General features: G+C 35.4%; 7 protein-coding genes across 15 annotated transcripts; 5 read left to right on the top strand and 2 right to left on the bottom strand.

Moving 5' to 3' along the window:
* The first annotated feature begins 7,786 nt into the window (after positions 1-7,786).
* Positions 7,787-8,739, top strand: LOC135125043 (DNA excision repair protein ERCC-1-like). Its single transcript, XM_064050342.1, has 4 exons — positions 7,787-7,913; positions 7,959-8,227; positions 8,280-8,465; positions 8,515-8,739. The coding sequence occupies exons 1-4, from the start codon at positions 7,844-7,846 to the stop codon at positions 8,701-8,703; spliced, it is 714 nt and encodes a 237-aa protein (XP_063906412.1). The 5' UTR covers positions 7,787-7,843; the 3' UTR covers positions 8,704-8,739.
* Positions 8,740-9,013: 274 nt separating this feature from the next.
* On the top strand, positions 9,014-9,910 carry LOC135125525 (RE1-silencing transcription factor B-like). The gene has a single exon (XM_064051187.1). The coding sequence runs from the start codon at positions 9,014-9,016 to the stop codon at positions 9,908-9,910; it is 897 nt and encodes a 298-aa protein (XP_063907257.1).
* A 166-nt stretch (positions 9,911-10,076) lies between these two features.
* On the top strand, positions 10,077-11,167 carry LOC135125048 (nitric oxide synthase-interacting protein homolog). Its single transcript, XM_064050349.1, has one exon. It carries the CDS (start codon positions 10,151-10,153, stop codon positions 11,012-11,014), a length of 864 nt encoding a protein of 287 aa, XP_063906419.1. The 5' UTR covers positions 10,077-10,150; the 3' UTR covers positions 11,015-11,167.
* LOC135125045 (small ribosomal subunit protein uS11A) lies at positions 11,165-12,060 on the bottom strand. 2 transcript variants are annotated; one of them, XM_064050345.1, is made up of 3 exons: positions 11,955-12,060; positions 11,471-11,713; positions 11,165-11,418 (listed from the first exon to the last, which is right to left on the bottom strand). In XM_064050345.1, the coding sequence occupies exons 2-3, from the start codon at positions 11,705-11,707 to the stop codon at positions 11,200-11,202; spliced, it is 456 nt and encodes a 151-aa protein (XP_063906415.1). In that variant the 5' UTR covers positions 11,708-11,713; positions 11,955-12,060; the 3' UTR covers positions 11,165-11,199. The 2 variants fall into 2 exon arrangements, with proteins under 2 accessions (XP_063906415.1, XP_063906416.1); XM_064050346.1 differs by having other exon boundaries at positions 11,891-11,959.
* Positions 12,061-12,617: 557 nt separating this feature from the next.
* On the top strand, positions 12,618-13,338 carry LOC135125047 (uncharacterized). Of its 2 annotated transcripts, none has more exons than XM_064050348.1 (4): positions 12,618-12,711; positions 12,760-12,902; positions 12,950-13,095; positions 13,149-13,338. In XM_064050348.1, exons 1-4 carry the CDS (start codon positions 12,670-12,672, stop codon positions 13,229-13,231), a joined length of 414 nt encoding a protein of 137 aa, XP_063906418.1. In that variant the 5' UTR covers positions 12,618-12,669; the 3' UTR covers positions 13,232-13,338. The 2 variants fall into 2 exon arrangements, with proteins under 2 accessions (XP_063906418.1, XP_063906417.1); XM_064050347.1 differs by having other exon boundaries at positions 13,146-13,338.
* On the bottom strand, positions 13,255-14,090 carry LOC135125044 (uncharacterized). Its single transcript, XM_064050343.1, has 4 exons — positions 13,929-14,090; positions 13,727-13,884; positions 13,532-13,677; positions 13,255-13,473 (listed from the first exon to the last, which is right to left on the bottom strand). Exons 1-4 carry the CDS (start codon positions 13,974-13,976, stop codon positions 13,352-13,354), a joined length of 474 nt encoding a protein of 157 aa, XP_063906413.1. The 5' UTR covers positions 13,977-14,090; the 3' UTR covers positions 13,255-13,351.
* A 25-nt stretch (positions 14,091-14,115) lies between these two features.
* On the top strand, positions 14,116-17,696 carry LOC135125041 (uncharacterized). Of its 7 annotated transcripts, none has more exons than XM_064050336.1 (9): positions 14,116-14,284; positions 14,353-14,548; positions 15,269-15,607; positions 15,805-15,966; positions 16,020-16,175; positions 16,221-16,392; positions 16,439-16,542; positions 16,593-16,900; positions 17,276-17,696. In XM_064050336.1, exons 5-9 carry the CDS (start codon positions 16,074-16,076, stop codon positions 17,670-17,672), a joined length of 1,083 nt encoding a protein of 360 aa, XP_063906406.1. In that variant the 5' UTR covers positions 14,116-14,284; positions 14,353-14,548; positions 15,269-15,607; positions 15,805-15,966; positions 16,020-16,073; the 3' UTR covers positions 17,673-17,696. The 7 variants fall into 7 exon arrangements, with proteins under 7 accessions (XP_063906406.1, XP_063906409.1, XP_063906407.1 ...); XM_064050339.1 differs by having other exon boundaries at positions 14,353-15,607; positions 16,225-16,284; positions 16,364-16,392; positions 16,476-16,542; XM_064050337.1 differs by having other exon boundaries at positions 14,353-15,607; positions 16,225-16,301; positions 16,364-16,392.
* The last annotated feature ends 102 nt before the right edge of the window (positions 17,697-17,798 follow it).

Genomic DNA, 17,798 nt, shown 5'->3' with positions numbered 1-17,798 from the left:
CTCAAAACCACGTAAAAAAAATTATAGAGAATTGATCAAATTGCAGCTGTAAAGGATACTAATAATAAATAAAACGCATTTTTAAAAACAAAAATGTATCTAAAATTATGTTAAAATGTGAGGAAATTGGGTGACGACCCCAAAAATCGCTCGGTTTTAATTCAATCTGTTGGTCGATCGCTTGCTTCCAGGTAAATCTAATTTTGCAAGCTTTTAAGTGTAGTTTGTCAATAATTAACTTTGCCGCCTAGTGCATCAAGCAGTTTTATGCAATATAGTGGTTTTGGTTAGTTTCAGTCAGTTATAAATTAGCTTTATACGCCGCTTTTGAAGCATCTATTACACATCAAACCCAACAAACGCGCTCTTAGAAAATCAATTTATTACCATACCGGTCGTCGTAATTAGCTTCCCGAAGGTTTTTAAATCATATTAAACATTAAAGGCAACAGTTCTCTGTTCGCTAATGTTTTCCCTAATTTTAACTTTTAAAAGAGTTTAAAATTACGCTTTTCTAAATTATGAAACTTCAAATATAGAAAAGTATAAACGCAACATAACATCATTTTTAGTTTCAGGATGATGAGAATTCACCAACTGAAAAAAATTAAAAAAAAAGTTCCTAAATGGTTGACTTTTTAAATTAAAAACAGTTATAACTTTTTAAAAAAGCTAGATTTGTTGATATTTTATTTACCACTATGTCTACAGTTCTGCGCAAGCTTAGTATTTGTAGGAGGAGCTTGTTCCACTTTAAATCTATAAATTTCAACCCTGTTGCAACCCGAAGGAGTTGATGCTGTGTCTTGCAACAAGCCGGAAGAGACAAAACAGCATTATTTGTGAGTACTTTCAACATTATTATAATACATATTTAAATTTTTGAACAGATTTTTTTTCTCTGAAAACGAATCACGAATTGACTCTGAAAACGAATCACGAATTGAATTCTCTTAAAATTTGGTAATAACAGTAAGAAATCTGTCACTATTTTGTGTATTTAATAGTTCTTGTTCTTCGTACAATTTGTTGTTGTTTTTTTTAAGTTTTGTGTTTCTTTCTTAGCCCGGCAATGAAATCTCCTACGAAAAATACTGGTTAATTTTTTTCAGGTGCTTTTTTGTTGTTTCACATTATTTTTAAGATGTTTTATTTGTATTCAATATACTTAATATTAGAAAAAAAAAACAAACAAATTGACACACAAACTTAACGATTCTAATTAATTTTTTGGTATAAAAATGATTTTGTTAAATGTAAAATTAACTTACAAAATTTCTAATCAATTATTATTTTATTGATTAAAGTGTATCCCGCTTTAATGAGTATGTTTAAACTACTTGTTGCGCTACGTCTAACAGGTGGTTTTTAACCTGTTGCTGGCACCCGAGGTCCACTTTTTAAATGAATTTAATTAATTAATAAGTGTTGGTGATTTTTTTTGTCAGGTTGCCAACATATTTAAAATTTCATGATGACAAACTTGATGAAAATTGAAATTTTGGTCACTAGTTGTTATTATCACTTAAAATTACAGATATAAAAAGTATCAAAAACATAAAATGACAAATAAAGTTCAAAACTTTTTAACTACGATGTTGATAAAACGAAAGTACGTAGAAATGTTGTAGAATGGCGAAGTAAATGTTTTTATAATTAATTTAAAAGCATTGTTTCACCACACTGTTTCTTCATTTGCATCAACTAAATGTTTTCTATTGCAGATTACTTACAATGCAAGTAAGAGTGCCTTTTGTAATTTACCAAAAAGACATTTTTATTTGTGTTCAGAGTTTTCTGTAAAAAATGTAGTCAATGAAACACAAACACTAAAAACTCTAGATTTACGCGTCGCCGGCTATCTTAAATAGAAAAGAATTTTAAGATTTTCGGGGGCCATAAATTTAGTTGTTTTTAACCAACAGAAAGGAAGACTATGGAATTTCGGCGAAGTAACACTATAGTGATTTCTGTATAAGATAATTTGTATTCTTTGATTATTGTTCACCATTTACAGGAACAAAATAATAATAGTAATAATAGAGACAGTCAAATTGTAATTTATTTGTAAGTTTTATAATCTGTTTTTGCAGGATTCCACACTGCTGGTCACAAATTTGCCTTCAATTGGACAACATATAGGTGTTCTTAAATTCGGTATGAAATTTTGTAAAGCGCCTTCCACTGCCTTAGTGTTAGTGCTTTTCAAAAAAAGATATCTGCCTCTTCTTATTTTGACAAGCATAACAGTAACTATGTAGTTCCTATTAAGTTAAACATTAAAATTTGACACTGATTTTAAAAACTCCTATGTACACTTTTATACATCGAAAATCGAAACACCAATTGTGTGTATTGTACAAAGAAAGAAATTAATTGTGTTCATTACCCAGATTTTGACGTTTCATTATGGGCTCGAAACGTCAATTTCTATTATCTACCTCAGGGATGGTTCCCTATTTACACAAAATTATTTCGCAGGTAATTTTTTTCCAAAATAGGATAGGTACATCTTCTACATACAAAATTTTTAGTTAAGAAAGTTAAGAACTATAAAGAAGCTAGACAATCAAAGACAATGAAGATCATACAACGAAAAATCAAGGTAATTAATTTATTATCAACAATATCTCTATTATTACTATTATTATCAAAATTATCGAGTAAAAATTATCTTTCCAACAGACTTCAAAAAACTAGATGGTCACAAACCGTTGACAGGCTACTTGAAGCTCGAACAAAGAAATCTTTTGTTAATTTGACCAAAAGTTTGATTTATTTGGGTTTTAAGTTTTCTGTTCTTATTCGCTTGTCATTTAAAAAAAATATAAAATAAATGTCTATTAAAAAAATATTCAAAGAGAAAAAGCGTGAAATTATGAAAATTGGTTAAAGGCATGGTAGAAGGAGACATGGTATAGGCATCCGATGTACCAATTTAAAAATGGTCTGCGCATCCATTTGTGACGTTAGGTGGCATCAACGACCTTGTGACTATTGTGAGCTTCGCTAGGGAAGTCTAGGGAATTTCAGCTTGAGTTGTCATTGCCTGTGTCATTGCTCTGTCCAATACGTCAATTAGTTGTCGGATAACGAATTGTATTTTAAATTTCGCGCTAATTTCACCCCACTTGACGTCACACCCGATGCGTATGCCTATACCATGTCTCCTTCTACCATGGTTAAAGGAAAAGAAAATCTTTTTTGTGCGCCTCATTTCGACGCAGGATTCCGGAATGAAGGTGAAAAGAACCCAGCCGAAAGCTGAGGTCGTGTGACAAGGCACTCTTTTTTTTCCTTTAATAAGAAAGAAAAACGTTAATATTTGAAAAGAAAACTGAAAATTCGGAACAATGGTATAGGCAATCCTTAATACACGTACACTGCTACGGAAATATTGTATGTACAAAAACAGATATAGAAGATAGTAATAACAACGTAACTAACGTCAAAAAAAGCTTATCACGTAAAAAGTTTGTAAATATTTTGCAGGTTTATGAGAAGACAAGTCTAAAGTGAATTTCGTACACTGAAAATGGATTGGCAATTATGTGCACAAGCACAGTATTAAATGTAAATGTAGACTTAGAATATAGGTAGTAGTGTAGCATAGTTGTGTGAAAATTGTATTTTTAATGTAGTACTACCTATGTGTGTTCACAAGTATAAATCTAATTGTATATCTAATAATAAATAACCAGTATATGCTATACTATATTAAAATTTTTAGAACATAGAAGTATATAACTTTGTAGCTTTTGTGTAACGTAGCAATAAAAATGTATTTAGCATTACTACAAAATAACGGTTTGAACAGTGAGTACAAATTTTATGGATTTTTAAATTACTAATTTCTGCTACTTGTAGTTTACTCTGTCATAATCGTATCTCTACAAAAAATCCACAGCCTGAAAAATCCCCAAGACGACCTTACTAAACAAGAAATTTGTTGGAACTTTTGGTGTTTTTCTGAGGCACCGAAAATTAGAGGTATTTAGTTTATTTGTTATTTTTATTAACCGATTAAGTTAGGCTACGTTGTTACTACTATCATTATTCAGAAAATTGTATTTTATATTAACAAAATCAACGGGTGAACAACCAACCTACCGTTTGTGCTGGTTGGAAAACGTGATTTATTTTATTTCGAACAATGTAGTGGTTGGTCGTATATTAAATCGAAACTTCCGCATTTGTTTGGAATGAAATTTTTCCACATCTACACTAGAATTACTGCTTATGTTAAACGTGGATTAAAGAAATCTGGGATTTTTAAAGGAATGTTGGACTGATTTGGAAGTTACTTTTTTGTATAGCAAATTAAACAGAATAGTGACTTTCGTCAGTCTAACTTTTTGACTGCAGCCATTGTATATTTGATGTGTTTGTTCGATTTTCTGAATTTATTTAAAAATTTTGAAACGTTAGGACATCCGGTATATGCTGTGGAAGGAATTTTGGATTCGTGCAGGAATCAGTTTTTTGTGTACTGGAATGAAGAGTTGATTCTTACATCAGCCTAATGTTTCTTTCTCGCATGGAAGACTTTATTTCGAGGGAATTATAAAAGTGCAAGCAGAAAGATCTTAAATGCTGAAAAATTATATTTAAACTACAACAGTTTTCAAATTTCGCGGGTAAATTCTTTTATTTTATTGGCTGACGTTATTAGTTGTCCTTAGTTTTGGCGGGTAAATATGAAAATTTTAGTTATTCTGATTATTATTTACCCAAATAATTTCGTAATGCGCATGAGCCGTATTACGTAAAAATCAATAAGACCCACAACATAAAGACAGCATCAAATAAAACGTATTTGATCACGCAATTTTAGCCCGAATTTATTTTTCGAAATAAAACCACGAACAGAACAAACCGAGAAGAAATAACAGTTTTCAAGAATTTTATTTGCACTTATTATTGTAAAGTGTATGCAAAAGATGTCGCCCTAAACGTCAAGAAAATTTGTAATCAGGACAGAATCCTAGGTGGTTTGTATTCTGTTCATTTCGACCTTATAATACCTGTTGTCATAGATGGCGTCACAGAAACGAAGTGAATCAAAAATTTAGCAATGGATAGCGCAATGAACAAAGAGTCCGCAAGATGTCGCTATAATATTTTAAGCAATTTAAAAACATCCAGAGTTTAACTTTACACACCGTTTAGATCAGAAACAAGGAATATGGAAATAAAACACTGGTGGTTAAAAACGTAGATTCTATTTAAACATGACAATAAAAAAATAAATACGTGGAGATGTAAGTATGACTTTTAAATAAATGCAAGTAATAATGTTTCAGAGAGAAATTTTAACATATACAAGAGGGTACATGGTACAGTAATGACATTAAGATGTAACAATACCACAGACGTGTTAATCTATCTAGTTTTATTACATCTTATATACACAAATTTCTTCAACATTGAACATAGGGATGAATCTAATCAAAACGATCTCCACTTCCATCTATCTTTTTTTTAATACAAATCTTGTCATCACAGTCAGGGGAACATTTATTTGTATTGTAGGTACTTCTTGCCCTGTAAAGTATTCTCAAGATAAAAAAAATATTAAATACGCTTTGGTCCATTGAATTTGTAGAGCTAATTTTACAGACTACTGCCGATAACTGGACTTTGGGACATGCCACAACAAACAGCAATATAGAGAATACAACAGCAAAAACTCCGTCTTCAACAAAATAGTTACTAAAAGTTGCCGAACGTAGTTTATGACAGACATACGTTAATAATAGGTAATTAACCATTGGTTTTTGGGTGTCCAGCCCAGAGGTGGTAACCCACTATAAGCAGAAACAAGATAATTAACATAATACAAGGAATGTAACATTTATAATAATTAGTATAGTCGTTCCTGTTCCGCCTAGATTGGTTTTCTTGTTCAGACAGAGCGCTGCAACTGGCGAAGTTTGTCATTTGAATCATATCTGTAACAACATTTAAGATTAATCAAACAATGACGGTATAATTCATTTACTGCATTTTATTTGTGAATATGACCCTAAAATGTTTCAGTCACGTCACATTGTAAATTTGGTTAAAATACGTGTAGCTTATGAATCCGTGTTGAGTTTTTAGCCAGGATATTGCTTATTTTATTAATTTTGAGATCAAAAATTATAAAATGTCGCTTAAAAACACTGTTAAGTACTTACGTGGGGTTTAAACTGAACACTTATTCCACCTTAAGTCACCGAACTTCACAAAAACAGCAACAATGTTGATAGACAGTTGTTATAACGTTTTTCAAACTGGCGCTCTGAAGCTTTCAGTCGCGACTGTTTCAGCTATTGGAGTGGGGATGCTGAAATTGAAATGTCGCGAACACAGATTAAACAGGCAGCAGTGTGGAAATCGACTAATGCGAGTTCTATGCAAGCTAATATTAAGCTAATTAAGTAGTTAAAAAGTGTAACTGTATCATCTGCTTAAAAAAAATATCGAACGGTCAAGCGAGATTTGCGGAAAAAATGCTATGACGTCATCAAATTTTTGGACGGGATAAATGTACATTTTAATTAATTTTTGTTTTAATAACCACAAAACAATTTTAATTTCTTTAACTATTTCAATACAATAAGAGACAAGTGGTTGTAATTTAAATTGAACGTACTCTAGTAGCAACAGTTGTCAAGACAACCGGGCGTTATGCAAAATCCGTCATTAAATTTACATAATAGCCGAGTTAGAGAAATTTTAATAATCCATAATTTAGTGTTGGATTGGTCGTAATTATAATAATTATTGAGTACTACCTTGTTTGCTTACTTTATATCCACTGAATGTTTCCTACTCTTATTTTGTTAAATTGTCTAGGTAAATCATTTTATAAAATATAACATGAAATCCAAGACAAGGGTAATTTAAACCGGCGCATATTTTATCGATAACAGCATAGCAGAAATGTTCAGATTTAAATCCGATGCGAGGATGCCTGACATTGTATTTATATTATTTCTTTTTATTTTCGAGATTTAACTGTAACAAGTAAATACTTGTGATGCGCATTCCACGGATAGATTTTGAAGATAAAATTTACAAGTGTTAATTGTTTTACTATGATGTCATCGGTTGTTCGGTGGGGGTAAACCATACATCATGTAATAAATTAATCATAGCTCAAGACTCAGCTTCGCTAAGTGCTGAGCTTAAACAAAAAAAAATAAGTCTCTTGCATCGGGATCTCACCGTCGTCAAGGTAGCACGAACCTGTTGATCTTTTTTTAGCAAAGCGATTTCGATGCGAGCGAGTTTATTAATTATCTCGCAACATATTCCAGCTGCATTTGCAGTTTGTGGGGGCAACAAGTCGCTATTTTCAGTTACATTTCTGCTAATTAGCGGAGTGATTTTGCAAGGCAGCCATCCGTAAAACGTGCAAAACTCACACCTGAAATCTTCTTAATGCTAAAACTGTATCTATTCAAGTGTGTTTTCGCAAGAAAATGTATTGTCATTGCTGCACCAAAAATTTGATACCGTCGTCGCAAAATTTAATTAAAATATGCACCGATTTCATAATTTATCGAAGAGGTTCGAACATCTTTAGGGTTGTTTTTTTTTAGTAGAACAAGTACACAAAAGCGAAGTTTAAAAACGTGCGACATTTTGACCGGAAATTGAACTTTAAGAATACAGAAAATGTGTTCGACGCAATATTTTTCTGAGAGCGTGCATCAGACGCGCAGTTCTTTAGGTTTTATTTTGTCACAACAAATTTCTTTTTTTTTTTTTTTGTAACTTGAGTGGTGTATTTTGGGTTGCATAACCATCAACTAACTGTCAAAACAAAACATAACCTCTAGTTTCAAACACAAAAATGCTAGATGAATCTCTAAATTTAGCGGCCGAATTTGATTCCGAGCTCACTCCTGATGACCCCACTAAAAGTACAATGTTATTTTGGAAATTCGTTCTCTGATTTTTCTTTGTAGAAGACGACGCGGAGGCCCAGACGTCCAAACAGCCCTCCACCAAAACTCACTGTCTTTTAGTAAGCCCCAAGCAGAGAGGGAATCCTTTATTAAAATCGATTTGTAACGTCCCGTGGGAGTACGATGACATAGTGCCCGACTACCAAATGGGCAAAACTACATGTGCCTTGTTTCTGTCTTTACGGTATCACAATTTAAATCCGGATTATATCCATGAGAGACTCAAGCTTCTAGGGAAAATGTATGAATTGAGGATCCTACTAGTCCAGGTTTGGTTACACTTTTGTTGTTGTTTTTTTTAATATAGTGGTTTATTTTTAGGTGGATATTTCTGACCCTCACCACATATTAAAAAACCTCACCAGAATCTGTATTTTAGCTGATTTAACTTTAGTTCTAGCGTGGAGTGCAGAGGAAGCTGGAAAAATTTTAGAAACATACAAAATTTATGAGAATAAACCAGCTGATAATATTATGGAAAGGGGCGAATCGTCGCCCTACATCAGGGTAATATTTATAACGTTTATCAGAGTTTGGTGATGATGTTTTGTTGCAGTTATTACAGGTTTTAACATCCATCAAACCTATTAATAAAACGGACGCTATGAATTTAATTGCCAAGTTTACTACACTAGAGGGAATAATTAAAGCTTCTGAATCACAATTATCAGAGTGTCCAGGTTTAGGACCTGTTAAAGCGAAGAAACTATACACAACTTTACATGAGAAGTTTTGTAGGAATTGAAAAATATCTTGTTTAATAAAGTCATATTTATTTTTATTTTTTTAATAAAGATACACCAACGTTACACGTGTGTATTACGGGTTGTCTGTACTAAAATTTGAATGACAGCTGTCACTTGAATTAATTTAAAAAAGTTGCTGTGTTAAATAAAGTATGATAACATTGTTATTTTCACCCATTGCTAACGTGCTGATATTTTAATCCCACTTTCTGTGTATAATCTCGCAAGTATTTTCTTATATAAAACCTGATAACATAACCTCACTTTTAGATTAAAATGTCTGATTATGTAATTTCTTTTTAAAACAAAATGAGCATATTGTTTGAGTTTTTGAGCACCGAATTACGCGAGTTGGATTGCAGTCGTACTAATCAAGCTCCGACAGACGTATATTTATGGAACACACACTGCGTCCACGAAAGCCCATTTTACCATTGTACAAGCCTCGATTTAAAATTGCGTTGTACAGAGTGCTCCTTCGAAACCGATTCCGTCGTCCAACTTCGTCTCCATTCCCAAAACAAACCACTCAATGAACACTTGAACAAATGCAGGAAGTGCTCTTTCACCACCTACTCGAAACTCATGTATCTCAAACACACGTTGCGTCACATCGGTAAAAAGACGCCAAAACTCTTCAGCTGTGATCACTGCACCTACAAAACCAAATACAGAAAAGCGTTCAACGTTCACCAAATTCGCAGACACACACCTCTGGAGAAAATCTCATGGTTCTACTGTGACCAGTGTTCTTACCGAGGCAAAGTTAAGAAAGACGTTACCATCCATCGCCTCTTCAAGCATACAGATCCTGAAGAAATTTCGTGGTTTTATTGCGAGTTGTGTTCATATCGGGGTAAAACGAAGCACTCAGTGAAGCAGCACCACCAAACAAAGCATTCTTCAGTTAAGAATGTGACTTGGTTCACGTGCCAGTTGTGCGAGTATGGGGGGCAGACTAAGTATCAAGTCGAACAACATATGCTGCGAAGACACAAATGTTTGGATAATGCTTCCTGGATTTATTGTGGGTATTGTCCGCATCGGACGTTGACCACAGGCGAGATGAAGCTGCACCAGTTGAAGCATCAGAAACCAGAGGAGGTGAAGTGGTTTCAATGTGAACGCTGTGTTTTTCGTACTAAGTGGAAGTCAAACTTGAGGATGCATAAAGTAAGAATACATCAAGTGGAAGGGACACAGTGAGTCGTCGAATTTATTTAATTTTTGTTACATCTGTACAATAAAATTCTATTTCGTTTTTAAATTGGTGTAAAAAAAGTGGTTTTAATTTTAAAATATAGTAGTTGTATTGTGGGTTGCCTGTTTTGACGTTTGGCAGCCCTGTATTACTGTAATCACGAAAACAAAATCCCAGAATTTGTTCTGTCACAACCTAACCTCAAACCCGATCTAAAAAGTAAAAACAAAAAAAGTCGTTCCGAAATGACTCGTCATGCCCGTAATTGTACAGCGGGGGCTGTTTATACGTACCACGAGAAGAAAAAGGATGCTCAGGCCTCCGGCTACGGCACCAATTCCCAAAGACTGGGGAAAGACTCCATCAAAGACTTCGACTGTTGCTGTCTCTCCCTGCAGCCCTGCCGGAACCCCGTAATCACGAAAGAGGGCTTCCTCTTCGACAAGCAAGTCATTCTTGAGTACATCATCGCCAAGAAGAACGAAAACAGCCGCAAACTCAAAGAGTACGAACGACTCAAAAGGAAAGAAGATGACTTAAATTTGGACAAAGCGGCTGCTGAAACCAGTCGAAAAGTCGACGAATTCTTGAAGGGTGAGAATAGTATCGTGAGTAAAGGGAAATCTTCGCGGGGAGAACCCTCCTCGATTTCCAATATGGCAGTTGGAAGGGACAAAGAATTGCCGAGTTTTTGGGTACCGTCGAAGACCCCAACAGCTGAGAAAGCCAAGTTGCAGAAACCGGATAGTGTTATTCCGTGCCCCATGTCCGAGAAGCCGTTGAAAGTGAAGGATTTGATTGATGTGAAGTTTACGCCGGTTAAGGATTCGGAAGCGAAGTCTTTGATTACGAAGGAGAGTAGGTACATGTGCGCGGTTACTCACGATGTGTTGAGTAATTCAGTCCCGTGTGCTGTTCTCAAACCCACTGGAGACGTCGTCACTTTGGAATGTGTGGAGAAAATTATCAAAAAGGATTGGATTCATCCGTTGACGGAGCAGAAATTGAAGGAGAAAGATATTATTGTAATGCAAAGAGGTGGCACTGGATATGCTCAAACCAACGCAGAGTTGGAAGCCAAGCAAGAACGTCCAGCGCTTCAGGCATAAATTATTTTCCACTCTCTAATACAATTAAACTACATTAATTTACAATAAGAAAACATCGTTGTTAATAATTTTAGCCACTTTATCGTAATTCATGTTTATATTATTCTTTGTAAGCAATGAGGTGTACAAATAAAATAATAAAACACTGAAAAATTCGTATTAATTATATTATAAAAACGTTGTGTTTACAATCTGCGACCACGACGACCTCCCTTCCTGCGGGTCGAGTCTGATGGAATAGGCGTAACGTCCTCAATTCTTCCGATCTTCATGTTAGATCTAGCCAAAGCCCTCAACGCACTCTGAGCCCCAGGTCCCGGGGTCTTGGTTTTGTTACCTCCAGTCGCCCTCAACTTAATATGAAGAGCCGTAATTCCCAAAGATTTACACTTTTCAGCCACATCCTAAAAAAAAAACACTCATAATTGGACAATCTAACCTCACTTTCTGGTTTACTTGTGCAGCCAACATAGCAGCGTACGGAGAAGCTTCATCTCTGTCTGCTTTCACCTTCATGCCTCCAGTCACTCTAGAAATGGTTTCCCGACCCGACAAATCCGTAACGTGTACGAAAGTGTCGTTGAAGCTGGCGAAAATGTGGGCCACTCCGAACACGATTTCGCCTTCTCGAACTTGGGGTCCAAGAGAGACTTGGACTTCTTCTTTCTGTACTTTCCCCTTTCTAGGTGCCATTGTAGCCTACAATTCGACCAGTTATGAGTTAGTGAAGCTGCCTGTTTATACAAAACTAGTTTGAGGTTATTTTAGACAAATGTCAATCGTGTTTGGCAATTCTGGCGTCATCCAGTCAAAAATTGTACACAAATGGCAAAAATTTTATCCAGGGAGACGCAAGAAGACTTAATTTATACATACGGGGTTGTATTTTTGGTAAAAGGTGGATGATTATTTAAAAAAAAATAGATAAATGTGTACTCACTACGTGCTAAACACGAAAGAAACACTGTAGAGGGCGGCACGTGCGTTGACAGCTGCTCAAGTTACCACCTACTAAACCTAAACACGAAAATTCCTACGCAGGGGCGACTCGTAACACTAACACAATTTGCTTCGTTGAAAAAAACACGAGAAATGTTGACGCTCAATTCGCGTTTACCGCGATACTAGAAAAGCTCAATGGGATCGAAATAAGTACTTTGAAACTTATTTGTGACCGACGACTGTCAAAAAATGACATTTGACGTTCGACGCCACTGTCGTTTGCACGTTTTACCGTGACATTGACTGAGCACGTCCAAACTTGTTTTAGCGGTTGTAAATTTTACAATATTGGTTGTTGTTGTTTGGTTGATCATGAAACAGCTGAAGGTAAATATTAGTTTGTGTTAATTTGCAATATTTGGTGTGAAAATAACGTAAACATTAACCCATAAATCACGTGTCATTGAGCGATCACCTGTTGCATAGTGGGTTGCCGGAAAATAGCAATTTTCTGGGTGTGCACACCATAGGCGGCACGGGTTTTAATTTAATGGGGAAAATTGAAAACATTTTTTTGTTTCAGTTTTTTTCCACCTAAGATGGAAATGAAAGCACGAGGCCCTGGAGGCTATTAAACAGGAATGTCTTAATTTGTAGAACACGGTTACCACCTTCCTGTTTTTTTTTTTTTTTTTTTTTTTGTACATATCAAAATGGCATTTTATCGTCGACTTTTCCTTCTACATATCACCGTGGTAAGTTACCGCAACGCAACCGTTTGTGTTTTACCATATTGCTTTCAGCCCATAATCCATGCATACATTTGCACTACAGAAGTCCATACACGCACCGACGGAAATCTCGTAACTTTTGTCGATTGTAATCCTGTCTTTGAGAAGTGTTGTGAGGAAGGCTGTTGCCCCCGATTTAGCCACGCTCACATTTGGTAATATTTCTGGAAAGCGAAAGTCCCTAACTTATATTTTTTTGTAGGATTTTCACAGCTGGGATTTCTTTCATCATAGGTATATGCATTTTTGGTTGTTGGTTAACTTGTTGTAAGAATAGAGGGCGCAATAGGAGCGTACCGCAAAGCGAGGATCGAGTCGATTCTCCACTGACTTTGGTGTTGGCGAATGGTAACATCACTCTTATTTTGGTTTTATTGTGTGAAAATGCGTTTTTTCAGAAGCTCGTCCCGTAAACAACGGTAACACTAACGCCGTGCCTGTAACCCCGCCACCTACTTACGAAGAAGCGACATCTATGAGGTGAAAGCCGCACTACTTAAAGTGTAATTGTTTTTATGGAATGATATTATTTTATTGTCGTTATGTACCTTCATGTATATTTTTATACTAATTATATTTACAAGCAGAGTTTTCTGGCCGAATCTTAATCCCCCCCAATTATTTTTTTTCCAGTCGCCTCCTCATACGTGGGCACTTGATCCAAATTTTGTTGTGGCAGAGGCAAATTTATAGCGACACTGTAAGCAGGGGGTCGTTCGCATTTTTCTACAACATTACCAACTGTACAATTAAAACACCCTAAACACGCACACACACGACTTACGGCTGCTGGAAATCGTACAAATTTGGTTAACAGGAGCGGCGTTTCTCTGACGACGCATTTTCATCACTTCCAGAAATATATTTAAGTAAAAAAAGATTATGCACAGTACGAGGAATACAACGACGGCCGCCATTACTAAAATCGCCCTGAAATTTGAATTTAGTGCCAGCGGGTGGCTCAAAATGGCCATCTTACCATACATACCAGGGGATCTCTGATAGAATGGAGCAACATCCGTCAGAGCAACATTTCTCGAAAGCTGCGTTACAAGTATTTGTGCGGTAGGATACAGGGCCGGACTGGATTTTTTCGTCGCGGTGGGTTGAGCGACATATTAATCTGGTTGACATGACCTACGACATATATAAAGTGAGGGTTGGACTAAATTTTTACTTACCATTTGAATATGGGCGGCTAATATCACAGGAGTCCACCGCGAATACATTGGAATGGTTTGCTATCAACTATAAAACTGACTATTCCGTTTTTACACAACATGTTTGTTTTGGCGATAAACGCATTTGTAAAGTTTTCTGCAGGGGTGTAGTGTTTTATTTGATCATTGATTACTTATTTTGGGAAATTATTGATTTTTCTTATCGGTTTATCATGTGTGAAAGCACAGCAATAAGTGAAATTATGAGTCATGGTACACCCATATGGAAAAAAGTTGTAAAAGTAAATGTTTTTTTTTTGTGTCAACCCATATCTCGATTGAAGTGCCGCCACTGACTTCCGCTTCTTCAGTACGACGTAATTTCATTAACCATTTTTTTGACGCTGATGGTTTGATTTACTTTTTTATGTTGGTGATGAAACAGGTAATCGCAGTCCACTTTAACGACAAGTTTTTTTATGAAGATAACCATGGAAAATTCTCCCGAGTGACAATATTCTATGAACATAACCCAACACTTCAAGTAACATAACGTGCGATCAAAAATAAAACACCTCTAGTTACTATTCGATGCGCAAATGTTTTTTGAACGTATCGCGTAGCTGACATCATCAGAGAGGGTTTGTATCATATACCTAATATGGTTTGTGTATGTGTAGTGTTCCTCTACAGGAACACTATATATGCAGAGAACATAGAGAAGCGCCATAGTTTAAATCAAATGACGGTTGAGGACTTCTCAATTTATGTTGGTAGCAGTGTTTGTTTCTAACTAGAAATAAAAGTAACTAGAAGAAATGTCATCATATTTTTAACGACGCGTTTTATTTTCGACAGATTGACACTAGATTTACCAGAATATTACAAGCTGCTTACTGTTTCCTTCACTTTCATTCAGGTCACACGAATTACAATTATAGTGAAGCAAGGTTTTTATTGGCATCGACTATTTAAATTTGGCGCTTGCCTTTGGCGGTTGAGGACTCCAATGTCAATAAGGGTGGTTTTGCAAAATCAGCCTCTATGTCGCTTCTCTATGTTCTCTGGTACGACGGTAGCTAGAGCGGCCGGCAGAATAGAAGATGACATGGGCGGAGCTTAGGCTGCGCGGCTTCAAGTCACCAGTGTCGTACCATCATACAACATTTCTTAATTTTTTTATGATTTTTTTTTTATTTGATTAATTAAATTTGTCTTTAAAAAGACTGTTTTAGTTATTATAAAAAATACACTGGAAAACACAAAGCAACTCGAGAACACACCAACCGCTCGTAGGAAAAAACATAATCAACAACGAGTAGACGCGCGCCACTGTGTATTAAATGTATCTCCCCCTTTAGCTCACAATGGACTCGACCAGAACGAAATTGTGCGATCTGCGCTGGTCACGTGCTGTCATCTTTCCGTTTGCTAGCCGCTCTACGCCATACGTTCAGAAAACATTTGATTTGAGCATCGAGAAGCAACTAGACGCGTTTTTTATTTGATCGCTCGTTACGTTCTCATTTTTAATTCTTCGATTAATCTGAAATGTCCGAATCATTTAAAAATTCGTACTTTTATTCTTTACCCAATGAAATTTTAATAAAAATACTGAGTGGCATCAACCCGATTACTTTGTTAAATTTTTGTGACGCTTACCAGTGTGATTATTTTTTGGAAGACAGACATGTTATCAGGTCAGTATTTGTTACATAATTAATTAAAAAAAAGTGCAATTTGTGGGCAAGGTACACAAATGCAGAGTTGTTCTCGTTGAAACCTATGTTAGAATGAAAAATGAAAGGTGGGCTTGCCTGATTCGTATGTGTGATTGGTCGTCGATCGTGACAGTTCAACCAATCAAAGCACTGCATTAATATATTTCAAATTTTAGAAAAATCGATCTGTCTAAAAAATACGAATTGGAAGATTTGTCCAAATATCGAAGAAAATTGCCTTCGAGAGCGTCACCACGCTCAATATTAACTGCACATATGCCATTCAGACAAGCTTGAGTTTGGCGTCTCTAGATACTAAGGATTTTAGTAAATTAAAGGTACGTATTTTGCGATAAGTGTAAACAATTTTGACTGACTATTCTTATTATAGATTAAAAAATTAGGAATATCGGTGAACGACGATCACGAATTACATCGTCATAGAATGCCAACGGTTGAAACTCTCTACATTAGCTTTCCCAGATTGACATATTTCCTTGATTGTTATATTTTTAAGAGGACTTTTCCACAACTGAGAAAACTTTGGGTGGGTGTTTTTTCGAGCGTAGTACGTATTGATTTAGCTTTGTAGATAGATGTGGAACAACCGCCTGGACAAGAAATTTTCCCCTTTTGTTTCGATGTTGGAAGGAAAAGTAAGATTTTTTGTCAAGTGCGTGCTCCACATTTTATTTTTTTTAATGAGCATTTGCTGACTACGTATTATGATAACAGGCCTCGTCAGCCATGTGTGACGTGTTATGGTAGGTATTGTCTGCTACAAAACAAAGTTTGTTTATACTGCTGTAGGAAAAATGAGTACTAAGATGTTTAAAATTGTAAGTAGGTCAGGAAGTTGGGGAGTTCTAGATGAGTTACTTTACTCTACACCATATGGTCCGAAGGACGCACGTGTAAATAGTAAACTGAGCTCGTTTTTTAAATTTTCATTGATATATTGTAGCGTTTATTTTTGAACGAATGTACTCTAGATACTATATTTTTTGAAGAACTAAATTTTTACCACAGTGGTCCTGGTCCTGTTTGTGACAGTAGATGTACAGAAGCAGTAGAAGATATACTTAAGTCTCCATGTTCCACACGCGTGAAAAAGTTGTGTGTGATGATATGTATTTCACTCAGTAATAGAGATCCTCCCAGTTCTTCAAGAAAAGGAATATCGGTAGAGAATTGTGTCCCCACATACCCGGCTGAAAATATTTTCAAAAATTTTCCAGGGTTAGAACACTTGGAACTTTATGTATGCCATCAGTAAGTTCACGTTTGCTTTGATTTATGAAATAACTTATTTTTTTAAGAATTGCCTACTACAATGCTTTCTTTGGCTATTCACTCATTTCATTGTTTGAACACCTGGAAAGTTTGATTGTTGAAGTCCCTATAATCTTAGATGGTAGTTTCTTAATCCAAGTATAAGTAATATGTGTCAAACTTTATTTTTTACTGATTGTAGAAGTTTCAGCTTTTGCAAAAGTGTCAAAATTTGCAAAAGCTCAAAATATTTTCACTCGGTCGAAACGAGAAATTAAATTTCAACTTATGTAACGCGATTTCGAGTGCTAGTTCATTAAAAGACTTTAGATAAGTTTAGCAAGTTGTAACTGAGTCGTCATTATGTGTTCCTAGGTACGAAAACTGTCGCATCCCGCTGGGAAAGTTAATAGAGAACTTATGCCTCATCAAATCCAAAAAACTGGAACGAATTGTACTTATTTGTACAGAAACAGACAACTTTAGTGCTGGTCCTTTGAAACAACTTTTAGAAATGAATCCACAGTTGGTATTTCTGTATTTTTTAATACGCAGCTGTACAGAACAATCCGAAAGAACCAAAAGAATGGCTCAAGACACTCTAAATACTTACAAGAAGAAACACCCCTGCAAAGTATTTCTGGTTTCGGACATAAACGAATTTGGTAGTAGATCGGGTTACCCCATACCTGATGTCCATTACTGTGAAATGATCAAATCTGACAGCACCGTTGCTAGTCTAATAATTTTAGAAGATTTTGACTCCCTTTAATAATAAAATCGTACTTAAAACTTTTTTGATTTTTTTTTATTAAGAATTGAAATGCCGCCACTGACTTCCGCTTCTTCAATACGACGCAATTTCATTAAAAATTTTTTTGACGCTGATGGTTTGGTT

This window comes from Zophobas morio, unplaced genomic scaffold, assembly GCF_036711695.1.
Source record: "Zophobas morio isolate AGI-343-1 ecotype UQ-CSIRO unplaced genomic scaffold, CSIRO_AGI_Zmor_V1 ptg000008l, whole genome shotgun sequence".
NCBI lineage: Eukaryota > Metazoa > Arthropoda > Insecta > Coleoptera > Tenebrionidae > Zophobas > Zophobas morio.
Note: the sequence above shows the minus strand (reverse complement) of the source record. Positions and strands in the feature narration are given on the sequence as shown.

Coding starts and splice junctions, on each gene's coding strand:
- LOC135125525 (XM_064051187.1), top strand. CDS start 9,014: ATGAGCATATTGTTTGAGTTTTTGAGCACCGAATTACGCGAGTTGGAT.
- LOC135125048 (XM_064050349.1), top strand. CDS start 10,151: ATGACTCGTCATGCCCGTAATTGTACAGCGGGGGCTGTTTATACGTAC.
- LOC135125044 (XM_064050343.1), bottom strand. CDS start 13,976: ATGTATTCGCGGTGGACTCCTGTGATATTAGCCGCCCATATTCAAATG. Junction 13,885..13,928: donor TAGCCGCCCATATTCAAATG/GTAAGTAAAAAT, acceptor TATATGTCGTAG/GTCATGTCAACCAGATTAAT. Junction 13,474..13,531: donor TTGTACGATTTCCAGCAGCC/GTAAGTCGTGTG, acceptor GTAATGTTGTAG/AAAAATGCGAACGACCCCCT.
- LOC135125047 (XM_064050347.1), top strand. CDS start 12,670: ATGGCATTTTATCGTCGACTTTTCCTTCTACATATCACCGTG. Junction 12,712..12,759: donor TCCTTCTACATATCACCGTG/GTAAGTTACCGC, acceptor TATTGCTTTCAG/CCCATAATCCATGCATACAT. Junction 13,096..13,145: donor GACTTTGGTGTTGGCGAATG/GTAACATCACTC, acceptor GCGTTTTTTCAG/AAGCTCGTCCCGTAAACAAC.
- LOC135125043 (XM_064050342.1), top strand. CDS start 7,844: ATGCTAGATGAATCTCTAAATTTAGCGGCCGAATTTGATTCCGAGCTC. Junction 8,228..8,279: donor TGAGGATCCTACTAGTCCAG/GTTTGGTTACAC, acceptor GTTTATTTTTAG/GTGGATATTTCTGACCCTCA. Junction 8,466..8,514: donor AATCGTCGCCCTACATCAGG/GTAATATTTATA, acceptor GTTTTGTTGCAG/TTATTACAGGTTTTAACATC.
- LOC135125041 (XM_064050336.1), top strand. CDS start 16,074: ATGCCAACGGTTGAAACTCTCTACATTAGCTTTCCCAGATTGACATAT. Junction 16,393..16,438: donor GCCATGTGTGACGTGTTATG/GTAGGTATTGTC, acceptor ATACTGCTGTAG/GAAAAATGAGTACTAAGATG. Junction 16,901..17,275: donor GAACTTTATGTATGCCATCA/GTAAGTTCACGT, acceptor ATGTGTTCCTAG/GTACGAAAACTGTCGCATCC.
- LOC135125045 (XM_064050345.1), bottom strand. CDS start 11,707: ATGGCACCTAGAAAGGGGAAAGTACAGAAAGAAGAAGTCCAAGTCTCT. Junction 11,419..11,470: donor CTGCTATGTTGGCTGCACAA/GTAAACCAGAAA, acceptor TTTTTTTTTTAG/GATGTGGCTGAAAAGTGTAA.